This window comes from Hydra vulgaris, chromosome 12 (genome assembly GCF_038396675.1).
Source record: "Hydra vulgaris chromosome 12, alternate assembly HydraT2T_AEP".
Lineage (NCBI taxonomy): Eukaryota > Metazoa > Cnidaria > Hydrozoa > Anthoathecata > Hydridae > Hydra > Hydra vulgaris.
In genome coordinates, this window is record NC_088931.1 from 85258685 (window position 1) to 85271699 (window position 13015).

The 13015-nt window shown below is 26.5% G+C and overlaps 1 protein-coding gene across 3 annotated transcripts in view; it reads right to left on the reverse strand.

Moving 5' to 3' along the window:
* The window catches only part of LOC100213867 (N-alpha-acetyltransferase 15, NatA auxiliary subunit), a 46254-nt gene extending 33530 nt beyond the window's left edge, over nt 1–12724 (reverse strand). The window contains exons 1-5 of one of the 3 annotated variants that reach the window (XM_065814790.1): nt 12584–12724; nt 11281–11356; nt 11105–11189; nt 2201–2394; nt 1334–1402 (exon numbers count right to left, since the gene is read on the reverse strand). In XM_065814790.1, the coding sequence (XP_065670862.1) occupies nt 1334–1402; nt 2201–2394; nt 11105–11189; nt 11281–11331 (399 nt within the window). In that variant the 5' untranslated portion in view covers nt 11332–11356; nt 12584–12724. Of the gene's footprint in view, nt 1–1333; nt 1403–2200; nt 2395–11104; nt 11190–11280; nt 11357–12570 lie in introns of all 3 variants that reach the window. The other 2 variants (XM_065814792.1, XM_065814791.1) reach the window with 2 other exon arrangements.
* Between the last annotated feature and the right edge of the window lie 291 nt (nt 12725–13015).

A 13015-nucleotide genomic window follows, 5' to 3' on the forward strand; every position in this document is an offset into this window, starting at 1 on the left:
AATTTTTTGATATCATTAAAGAAGCTCTTCAAGATATTTAAAGTCTACATTTAATAGAAAATATTAATACTGAATTACTACATGAATTGAACATTATGTTAAAGCCTATTAAATTAATTGTTGAAGCTCTTAGCAGAGACGATGCTAGTCTTGCAACAGCCCGATTATGTTGTAAGATTAGCATCGATTATGTTGAAAAAGTAAATTGCAATTGATTATATTCAAAAATTAAAAAAATATGGTAATTTAAGTAGAAATCTATTAATAACAATAAACATTTGAATAAATAAAAAAGCAAAAACTAGAAGAGCTGATTCTCTTGTAAATAATACTCTTCAAAGAAAAATATACAACAGATCTAATGAAAAGATTATTTGATAGGGATGAAAAACAGCAAAACACACATTATGAACAGGAACATTCAACTGAAAGTAACGAAAATACTACAGGAAATGCACAAGCATTAATACTGGAAGTGTTAATGCTTGTGCGTTTCCTGTAGAACTACATTAAATAATAGAAAGTTCAAAATGTACAATTTTGCCAAGTTGCGAAAATAAATATGCTGATTTTATAAAATAATTTTTATTGTTTTCAAAAACTAAAAAAAGAAATATATATTTATAAAATTGTATCAAGTGTTAATGATGATAAAACCAACATCAACAAATTCCGAACAAAAATTCCTGTAGCATCTAACTTCTGTACAAGAACTTTTTTTACATTAGTTTTTTTAAAGTTTTATTTAAACGAAAAAATTAAAAAATTAAAAGTAAAAAATAATTGCTCTAGTGTGTATTAAACACTTATAAGTATTTTATTTAGTTGAGTTTAGTTTTGCATTATTTTTTAAAATTATTTTTTGAGTACATTTACATGGATTTTATTATAAATTATAAATTATGTTTGTAAACACTAACCCAATATTCTTAAAAAGTAATGTCAAGTTTATTTGGTAGTTTAACACCATAAAAAAAGTAAAGAATAATATATTTATATAAGGTGTTGAAGCCAGCTAAAAATCGATTTATTTACCATAACATTTACCGAATCCCTTGTTTTTAATCAGTGTGAACATGAAAAATTCTTTCCTGCTATTGTTAAAATTCTGAGAAAAAAGACAGATTAGACAGATTAGAATCGTAGGCTAGACTTGGATTGTCTAGTCCAAAATGATTGGGTATTTCCGAATTTAAATTATAACTTCAAACATCAAAACAAATACAATAAAAATGATAAAAATGCTTAACTAAATTTGAATAAAGATTAGTTTACATATAATGATTGCCATGTTGTCTCAACATGTTATTCCTTTACACTTTTTAAAACTTACCCTAAAACCTTCACTATCACGCATTTGCACCTGCAACAATGAAAGATCGCGTAAAATTTGAATGTTATCCTAAAGAAACAGATCATTATTTAAGCTATAATGGTGCTTGTATACAATTAAGAAGTAATAAGTTATAAAAAGTAATTTTGAAAAAACATAAAAGTAAACAAATATAGCAATTCTCTGTGTAGTTAAGCTGATTTTTAAATATTACAATGTCTCTATATTTTGTTGACCTCGACATATTTTGATTAAATGATCAGGTCTGTCAATTATGAAATGACAAAAAAAAAAAAAAAATTGAAATGATAAATGTTTTTAAACTTTGATAAAAGTTTTTTTATATGATAGTTTAGTTTTTGATATGATTTTAAATATGTTTTTAAATTTTGCTATAACATAAAATAAAAATGTTTGTAGAGAAAAAACCCAGACTGAAGATTCGTTTTTTTTTTTTTTTTTAAAGCTCCTCAAAATCACGATTGCTTGTCTAAATTTGAATAAGGTTTTAAATATATAATTTAAGGTGAAATAAAGTTTTGAAAATTATATAAAACAGAGAAAAATTTCTTTATACATTATAAAAACCTGATGCAAAAAAAAATCAAAACAACTAAAGCTCATTTTTAGACATAATACTCTGACAAAATAACACTAACTTTAAATAAAAGAATTCAAATAATTTAAAAATTGCGTCAATTACACCGAGTCATGGCATTGTTGAAAAATGCTTTTAAAAACATTTTGTAAAAAATCTTGATTTTAGAAAATTTTTATAATAAACCTGTTTATACTGATTATAATTATTCACAAACCGTGATTGTTGGCATTAATAAAAAAAATTTGTTACATTAAACAAAATTTTACCTTGTCCCATTTTAATGCATTTCTGTAACATTTAATTGCTTCATCATACTTATGATCAGCTCGTTGTAAAAGTCCATAAACATGCCAACACACATGACTACGAAGATCATTTTTGAGACCTCTTTTAACGTATTCATAAGATTCATCTTTTCTTCCTAAATAACTTAATGTCAGACCTTTCATTGCCAAAGTTTCTAAAAAAAGATTATAAATATCTAATTATTATTTGTCTCAGTTCAATTACTGCTTTATTATTTATTTGATGCTGAATTGCAGATGTTGGTAAAATTCCTAAGCCCCAAACAATAATAGTTAACTTAATAATATTGAAAATGTTATAATTATAAATAGTCATAGAACTGATGTTTAATTTAGAACATTGATGTTACTGATGTTTGAGTTGGTGTTATTGGTTTGAAATTTAAAGAAGTTATTTATGTGTAAAAACTATTAAATATTTGATAGTTGAAAAAATTATAAAAGTTATGTTTGAAAGTTAAAAAACTACAAAATATATAAATCAAGAAAACATAGCATTAGCTGAAATATATGTGATTGCAGTGAAAAGATAAAATTTTCAAGCAAGTTAAACAAGCCCAAACGAATTGTCAAATTAGGATTAAAACTTTGATTATTATAAAGATAGAACAAAAACGAAAAAAAAGGAAAAGAAAAAGAGTTAGGCTGAAAAACCTAAATGATTATATAGTAACATATTCTTTCTTTAAAAAAACCATAACTTGGTTATGTGTGAAACAATGCAAAAGAATGTAAAATAGATTCATGACTAGTCAAAAGAGGTAAAGTTTAACTAATGGAACTTCATGACTAATCACAAGAACAGGGCCATCTTAAGGCCATCGGGGGCCCTAGGCTAGACTTAATTTGGGGGCCCCCTTTTTCCTTAGTAAAAAAATTAAATCAAATACTAAAATAGGAAACATTTATTAAAGCAATGATAAAATTTACATGTGACGTTTACATGATTTTTTTCTTGAAAATTCTTTAATAATATCATCAAAATCAATGGTTAAAAGAACATCTGATTCAATTGACATTAACGACCAACAGTTCAATCTTTCTTGCAGCATGGTTTAGCGGAGTTCATTTTTTATAAGTTTTAGTTTTGAAAATGATCGCTCGCCAGTGCAATTTGAGACCATCATTGACAGAAAAATTCTAAGGGAAATTTCAATATTTGGAAAAGTTGATTCCAAGTGGTCTCTTTTTAATGTTGAGTAAAATTCTGTAAATGAATGTTCATCTTTTGAAATGTAATATTTAAATTGCTGGCACTCAAAAAAAAGTTCATTTTCATTTATGTCCTTCTTATAAATTTGTGCTAGGTTTGAACAATGGTCTTTTAGTTCAACATTGGCAATTGTTTGAATGTTTACTAGAAATCCGAAATTGTCATTGATCTTCTCATATGCTAATGTTCTTTTTTCTAAATTTGATGTTAGTGAATCAATAACAGGAAGGTATGTTTCAATTTTGAATTTATAACTTCCCTGAAATTCCAATTCTTCAGCCTCACCATCAAAGAAGGCCATACGTCGGCTTCTTTTTTTGTTCTTTTTGAAGAATCTCTGTAGTCAGCAAGATTTTGGCTTTTTCCTGGTAATTCTCAAATTGACTCCTCAAATCTTTAATGAAATGCAACAATGACTTTAGAATCCGAACTGCAACATCCAGGTTTAAATTTTTTTTCTGTAAAATCTTCGATGTTTCATTAAAATGACAAAGAATATCATTCCAGAAAATTGTCAGAAAAACAATCTCAAAAGTGTTCATTTTCGTGATGAGATTTTGAGCATCATTTTGAGTTTCTTTTGACTGACTTATGTCCTTGATCAAAAATTCAAGTGCTTTTTTAATCTCATCATAACTGTCATGCAGACAAGTCACAGCATCTGCACGTGCTGACCATCGAGTTCCAGAAAGCTGTTTGACAATTTTTTTGCCTTTGTCAACAAAAGACAGAAGCACTTGCCAACGATGAGTTGATGCAGAAAAAAAGTTGTAGAGGCATTGAACAAAGTCAAAAAAAATAATTGCTTCTAAACAACATCCAGCTGCACTGTTGCCAACCAGATTTAAAGAATGTCCAGCACAAGGAATAAACAATGCTGATTCACTTTTGTCTTTAATCCTCTTTTGTAGGCCTGAGTACTGTCCTGCCATATTTGATGCATTATCGTATGACTGCCCACGACAGTCAGATATTGAAATTTCATTTTCTTGTAAAAAATTCAAAACCACTGTTTCTAAATGTTCAGCTCCATGCCCGTGAATGGGAACAAATTGCAAAAAACGCTCAACTGGTGCCAAGTCTTTAACATATCGAACTGTAAAAGTTAATTGATCTACATGTGACAAGTCTGGAGTTGAGTCAACGCTGATTGAGTAGTATTTTGCTTTTTTTAATTCAGAAATTATTTCGCTCAAAACTTTATTTCCCATTAGGCATATAAACTCCCCACAGATATTGGCGGAGAGGTATGAAGTATTACCTTTTCCAGAATTTCCATGTTTTTTCATGTGTTCATGTAGGAATGGGTCAAACTGGCTAAGTAACTCAAGAGTTCCTAAATAATTACCATTTTGCTCTGAAACAATGGTTTCATTGTTTCCACAAAATGGCAATCCTCTTGATGACAAGAACTTTACAACTGCAACAATTCTTTTCAGCACATTTTGCCAGTACAATTGTTCGTTATGTAACTGTTTTAATAATACAGAGTCAAGCTGGCCACTTTCTCTCTGCCGACTGGAGTAAGTAAGCATATTTTTGTGATGTTCAGAACCATTCTCGTGTCCAGATATACATTTTAAGGCATTTTTCCAGTCATCAAATCCAGTTGTGGAAAAATTAGAGTGTTTGCTGGAGAATAAGGTACAAGCAAAGCAAAAAACAGAACCTGTTGAAGGTGAGTATAATAGCTATTCTCGATTGACAAATTCGCCATTGTGTAGTTCACGTCTAAAGCAAGATTTTGATAAGTACCTTTTTTGTCTGCAACTCAACCTTTCCGAATTTTTGAAGCTCCCATCATTGTTCTGGCACATGGACGGGGCATTAGAAATCCAAAATGATTGAGCTTCTTGGGATAACTGATGCCACAATGCTGGGTCAGTTTCTTGAGTGGTTTTTGTTGTTGCGTTTGGATAAGTTTTAATTTGATTTGATTCTGGCTCCTGTGCTGGTTCTGGCTCCTGTACTGGTTCTGGCACCTGTGCTGGTTCTGACTCTTGCTCTGGTTCTGGCTCCTGCTCTGGTTCTGGCTCCTGTTCTGGTTCCAGTTCCTGTTGAATTTCTAGAGTTTCATTTGGCAACAAAGCACTATCAATGCTTATGAAGTTTGAAGTTGGACAAAGAAATACATCTTCGGACACAACAGGCTTTGACTTTTGTACCAAAAGAAATGATGTCAAAGGAAGATATTTTGAAATGTCTTCTTTTGCTTTAGCGGTTTTTTTCCTCTTTGCAGCACCACTTTGATAAGTCCGATTAGACATGTTAAATGACTTTTTTTCAAAACAGATGTTTTAAGTTGATCACAGCAATTTCAAATTCAATCTAATGGGATATTTTAAGTGCTTGTATTTAACACTTCTTATCGGAAAATTTATGTTTATTTTCGGACGCATGCATGCATTTTTGCTTATCAAGAAAAAAAAAATTCCCTAGGGGGCCCCCAAACTGAAAAACTGATACTTTTCTAAAAAATAATTAAAAAAAATCTTATCAAGAAAAAAATTATTCCCGAGGGACCCCAAACTATGATTTATTCAGAAAATTTAGAAATATAATTTTTTATTTATATAAATTTGAAAAAAAATCCAGACACATTTTGGGGGCCCCTAAAAATCGGGGGCCCTAGGCTGCAGCCTACCTAGCCTATGCGTTAAGACGGCACTGCACAAGAAGCAGAGTTTAACTCATGGAACAATGATGGATGGTAGCTCATTTGAGCAGGAACCATGGTAGATACAAAGAGATACAGGCTTACAACAATGGGGCAGAAGCTCAAGCTTAGCAGCTAAATATGACAACAGTATTCTATACAAGGACAAAGAGGTAGAGAAAGGAATCAGTAGTAATAAGACAAGCGTGATAAAGAAAGGTAACCTTATCAGATGCTAACTTTGCAATGGACTGTAAATATGGTTTCCATAAGAGGTCAGTAGTGAATGGTAATGTGTGAAGACATTAGTAAGGACTCAATAAGAGTGTTGCCATTCAACAATATAAGAATATCAACAATACTGCAATAACTATTACCAGTAAATAAGTGAGCTTTGTTAAGGTTAAAATTCACCAGCCACAGTAGGCTCTAGTAACAGAAAAGAAATTACATTTAAATTCTTTAATGCTTGATGATAATGTCAAATGCTAAGGTCTATTATACCTATTCCTTAGATAGAATAGGTATAATAGACCTTACCATTAGACATCAAGCACCAATTCTTGCAATAACAAAAAGACATTTGTTTACAAGAGAGTTCTACAGTTAAAAAAGTTTTTAAAAATGATTAGAAATAGCAGTTGCATAAAAAGAATGAAACCATAGTAACCATAGAGTATAGTGAGATTTGACCTCAAATAAGTCAAAGAATTCAAACTTAAAATAGCAACAAATAGGTGAATAGATAGGTAACCAAGAATGCTACTCTTAGCTAAGATTAGACTCTTAGCAAATCAAAGAAAAATAGCCAATAACACTGCAATCGAAAAATGTAATACAATCTAAAGTTATATTTAAATTAATCTCACAGTGCAAATACAATAACAACGATGAAAGTAGGTCTGATGAATTTTGGAAGAGATGAAATTCTACAAATAAAAAGTTACTTTAAAGACTACAAATATTTGTAAAAGGTAGATTGACTTTGGTAGTAACACTTTGGTGGTGATGGCCATTTTTCATGTTTAAAATGTATATGTATAATAGTCATGATTTAACTATTAGATTTATTTAAAATATTAGAAAACTTGACTTAAACACAGTGCAAACATAGGGTGCCCTAACCAATAAGTTACACATTTAACAAAATCAGTCAACATCAGTAATCAACATCAAGTAGAGTTAAATATTTGCCAATGTTATTATTATAAAGGAAAAAAATAAGTATGTGCAAATATGTCACTAAATACATAATATTATTATAACCTACTAAATTTTCTAACTTTTTTTATTAAATAAATTCCAAAGGAATAGATAAATTTGTTTATACTTAAGATTATGTTTAAAGTTTTAATTTAACAGCTGAATGTTGGGAAGACTGGGGCTAGTTGCAAGAGAGGTAAGATGCAACAATGCGGTTTAAAGAATAGTTTTTTTTACATTTTTTCTAAATTTTTCTTAAATAATATAACTATAACTTTAACACGTCAGCTGTAAAAAAACTTACATTTATTAAATAAAAATTTCAAAAGTTATTGATATTTTTTTTCAAAATAAAATTCTAAATTTGTTTTTAAAGTTTTTTTGGGTTTTACTTTAAACTTAGAGGTATATGACAATAATAAAGAAATGGTAAGTTAAAAAAATCTTTTTCAAACAGGAAAAGCTAAAAAGAAAAAAGACTTTTTCAATATAAATAATTATATACAACGATTAGAGTGATTATAATGCCTATGGGGTAAGTTGCATCAAATTGCTTGGGGTAAGTTGAATCATAAATTAGCTGCGGGTTTTGTTGATTTTACACACTTTTCTAGTTTTTTCTAAAATAATGGATGCTTTTTATATATAACAGCGTAACATTAAACGAAAACAAAAATTTTATAATGAAGATAAGTTTATATAATTTGTATATGTATATAATATATATAAAGCATATGTATATATATGTATATTTATTTATGTTTTACATATTATGTATATATACATGTTATCTTATATGTATATTATGTATAAACTTATACATAATATACATATAACATACATGTATATATACATAATATATAATACATAAATATATATATATATATATAAATTTATACATAATATACATATAACATACATGTATATATACATAATATATAATACATAAATATATATACATATGATTCATATATATTATATACATATACAACTTATATAAACTTATCTTCATCATAAAATATTTGTTTTAAATTTTTTTACAACTCATTCAAAAGCAGGTATTGATATTAGTATATCAACTTTAATCTCAGATGCAATTTCAGCTCCAGCATCATTAGAATTTTCCCCAGAGAACGTAAGACCTCTACCAAAAGCACAACCTAGGAAAGAAATACTCACTAGATCAAAGAGAAAGTATGCAGAAATTCTTACAGATACTCCAGTAAAACAGCAACTTATGGCAGAAAAAAGGAAATTCTAATACTTCTACATAAAAAACAACAACATTAATGTTGAATTAAAATGGAATTAATGTAATTTTTTGCATTAAAAAAATGGTTTTTTAAAAAAAATGTTATTGTAGTTTTATATCCTAAAAACAGAACTTAAATATCCTAAATACTCCTCTTGCTTTTTTTAAACTTAATTGTTGTTAATTTGACTAAGAGACATTTTTTTTTTCAAAAACAGTTTTTAGTTTACTTAACAAGTCAGGTATATGTAAAGTCTAGCATAATAAATGTATTGCAGCTCAAGGAATACTACTTTCTTTTACTGTAATTTTTAAGTTCTATATTGTATCAATCAAGATTAATATGTCACTAAGATCTATTTTATAACCCTGAAAAGAATTTTTTTTAAATATTAAAGTTTAAGGAGATAAATGCAGTTTTTTAAATTTTGTTGCAACTAGCCCCGGTCTCCCCTACTTATACTTTTATTAGCATACTGTTATTTTTAGAATAATTTTTTTTTGTATTGTTTTATTGCTTAAAAGTAACCTATATAAGCATTTTTACCAATATGTGTTCAAGTATAGCCTTCTATATTTCTATATGATTGTTGTTATTAAATATTGATTTGGTTCTGATTTGGGTCTAAGTAAGATTTAAAGATGTATGGTTTTATTCTTTCAAAATTTTAATAATTATGTTAAAAAATAGAAAGTTTTTTTTTCTTTTAGGCTTTTTTCATTTTTGTAAAATGATCAAAAAACATTTTTGTAAAACGACCAAATTCACATCCACATTAACACTTAAGGATGAATGCGGACAAACTGAGCACTGATTAGGGCTTTAATGCCTGCAGACAGTAGAACCAAGCTATTCAGTGTGATGCGCATTAATGTTACCAATAACAGAGGGGTAAAGAGAAATAAGGTCAATTTGATAAGAAATAACAATGAAAAGAGTGCAGTCTTGAGATAAAGGAGAATAATATAGAAAAAAGAAAAAGGTTATAAATAGAGGTGGTGCTAAACAAAAGCACATAAAAGAATAGCCTGTGGATTTAAACCTAGTTTCCTGACAAATGGGTGAATTCTTATGAATTTAAATGTCCAGGCCAAGCATGTGACTATTGGAGACGTTATGAATTAAAGGAAGAAGATCATTGACACTAAGATCACAAGATGAGACAGCTGAACTCAATTTAGTATCACAAAGAGCAAGTAGGTCTGGTGAACTTTGCATGAGATAAGACTCAACAAAAGAAAAGTTACTTTGAAGATTATGAATATTAGTAAATGATTTTTTGGGTTTTATAGTTTTTGGTACTATAAATTTTATATATTTTAGTATTTAAATTAAAATCAAATAGGAAAATGAATGCTTTGAATAAATTCTAAATGAAATAATTTTTAAAAAAACATAACAAAATTAACATTTTGTTAAAACTCTAGATAAATAATTAAAGAAAAAAAACAGCAAATAATTAAAAAAAAAATGTTTTATGTTTTATATTAAACAAAAAAATTAAAACAAAAACAAAGACAAAATAATTAAGTTAAAAACAAAAAAAATCATTGAAATTCTAGATAAAATAATTAAAAAGAGGCAAATAAATATTTTATTTAAATTTTAGATAAACTAATTAAAACAAAAACAACAAGTGAATAAAAAAATAGATATTGTTTCATATAAATATTAAACAAAATAATCAAAATAAAAATGGTAAAAAAAAAAAGACAAAAAACAAACAATTTATTTTAACTCTAAATAAAATAATTCTACTAAAAACAGCTAAATTAATGTTTTATTTGAACTCTATATAAAATAATTCACATACAAATGTGTTTTTATGATTAATTATAAAAGTATTTAATAAACAAAAGATTTTTTTGCAATTTAAAAAAAGCGCTCTTATTTTTTTTGCAAGCACTTTTTATGCACTTGCAAAAGTTTTGCAGGTATGTGGGCAAGCGTAAAAGCACTGGTCAAATCCAAAAAAAAAAACACAAAATATTCATACAAGGTCAAATCGAAAAAAACTGATATATACATATATATATATATATATATATATATATATATATATATATATATATACATATATATATATATATATATATATATATATATACATATATATATATTTACATATATATATATATATATATATATACATATATATATATATATATATATATATATATATATATATATATATATATATATAGATATATATAGATATATGTATATATATATACATATATATATATATACATATATATATACATATATATATACATAGATATATATATATATATATATATATATATATATATATATATATATATATATATATATATATATATATATATATATATATATATATATATAATCAAAGCAGTTAAAAAAAATTGAACAAAAACTAATTTTAAATATGTATTTATAAAAAATTGAAATTATTTAACAAATGTAGCTAAAAAGACTTTTTTCTTTATTTTGTTTCATCAAGGATTTATTTATTATAGTTACATTAAAGAATTTGGAAATATATATACACATATTACCTCCATGCTCTGCAAATTTTGGATTTGAAAGTATCTGTTTACAAAACTTTAGACCATTTTTGTACTGTTTTTGCTCGTAACATTTCTAAAAAAAGAGTGAATTTTTTTTTACCAAGAAGACATTCATTCAAAACATTCTTTAAATAATATAAAATATACATAATTTTTATAAATACCAAAATTCTTTTGAAAATCGTGTTTTCTTTAGGAGGCAGTTGAGATGGCATGTTTCGTAAAACTCATTAAGTCAATCTAAAAAAAAATTATTTATATCATAGACATGTAGACACAATAAAACTCAAATTATTCTAAAAATTACTTCAATGAATTTTCATATATATAATTTTTCATACAATATATCAGTCATACATTATAATACACACAGTGTGTTTTTATCATGATGTTATAAAATAAATTATTGCATTTATAATGCAATAACTTATTTGATCTAACCACTTCTCTTGTTAAATATTTTTAATTGTATCTGATTTTTATTATTATTAATTTATTACTATTATTATTATTCATTGTTATCATAAATACTTTATTTTCTATTATTACTTATAACTCTTTAAGTTTCACTTGTTATACTATTTGTAGTCAAGGTTAAAAAACTGTGTAACTTTGAACTGTGAAAGCTGTCTCAAAATAATGTAGCACAAAATATTAAGTATTTAAAAATAGTAAACAAGTAAAAATACATTTTTGTTATGACAATTTCTAATAATTTTAATTTTCGTAACTTTAAACCTATGTGTTTTTGAAAAGGTTTTTTTTTTAAGTTATCCTAGATAAGCTATATTTTCATTCAGTTACTACAAAACTCATCTTAAAACATACATCTTAAATGTATGCCTAAAAACACTAAGAAAAAATTATTTTTAGATTTTTTTAATTTTAGTTACAAACGGTATTTAAACACTGAACACTATAAATAATTATATTTTAAAAGTTTTATTCCAGGTGTTGCTACTATTATTAAAGCACTGAGGAGGTAAAGACATAGAAATAGCTAAAAACACCAAGATAAAACTATTTTAAAACCGTTTCCAACTTTGATTGGAAACAGCGTTTAAACACTTTTCTTGTAGATTTTGCAACTATGACTTTTTTTTATAACTATTTGCCTTGTAAGAACGATAAAAGTTCTGTCATAAAAATCGCTTTAAATAGAACAATTTATTTCAGTCATTAAAATAGTTCCAAATAGAAGTTATCCAAATAGAAAATTATCCAAATAGAAAGCTCCAAATAGAAGTTATAAGTCAATCTTGATATTAAAGTAAATTAAAAATAAATCATATTTGAATCGTCAACATTTGTTTAATGTGTATAATGTATAATGTCATATAAGTCAAATATGAAACATATAGAAAATGAGACAAAAATTTTCTTTATCTTATATTAATGAAAAATATTTCGGAAGGAGTTAGTAACATTGTTAAAGTACAGATGTACAAACATACAATTTTAACATACTATTTCCTTATGCTTCCCTCTACTGTTCTCTTACTTTTTTTTTTGCCTCGATTGAACATCTTGTAACTTCGATATGTTTCGCCGCATAAATTTAAAAACCTTTGAGCCGCATGCTACTACTGAAATAACCGCGCCATTTACGAAAATTTTTCAATTTTTCTAAATTAATAACCAATTTGATTTTTTGTGCCTTGCTTCTTGGTGACAACCTTTCCTATTTCTATCGTTATTTTAAATAACTTGAGGTTTTCTTGAAACTTCTTCATTTAGGATAACCTCATTTTAGTAAGGACGATAACTTAAAACATGTTAAAAATAAGCAGCAGTGACTAAATATTGTCAGGGAACGCCCACATTTTAATAATTCCATCCATAAATTATTGTAGTTTTAATTAAAGGAATAGCTGATAATACTAAACGTTTTTTTTCTTA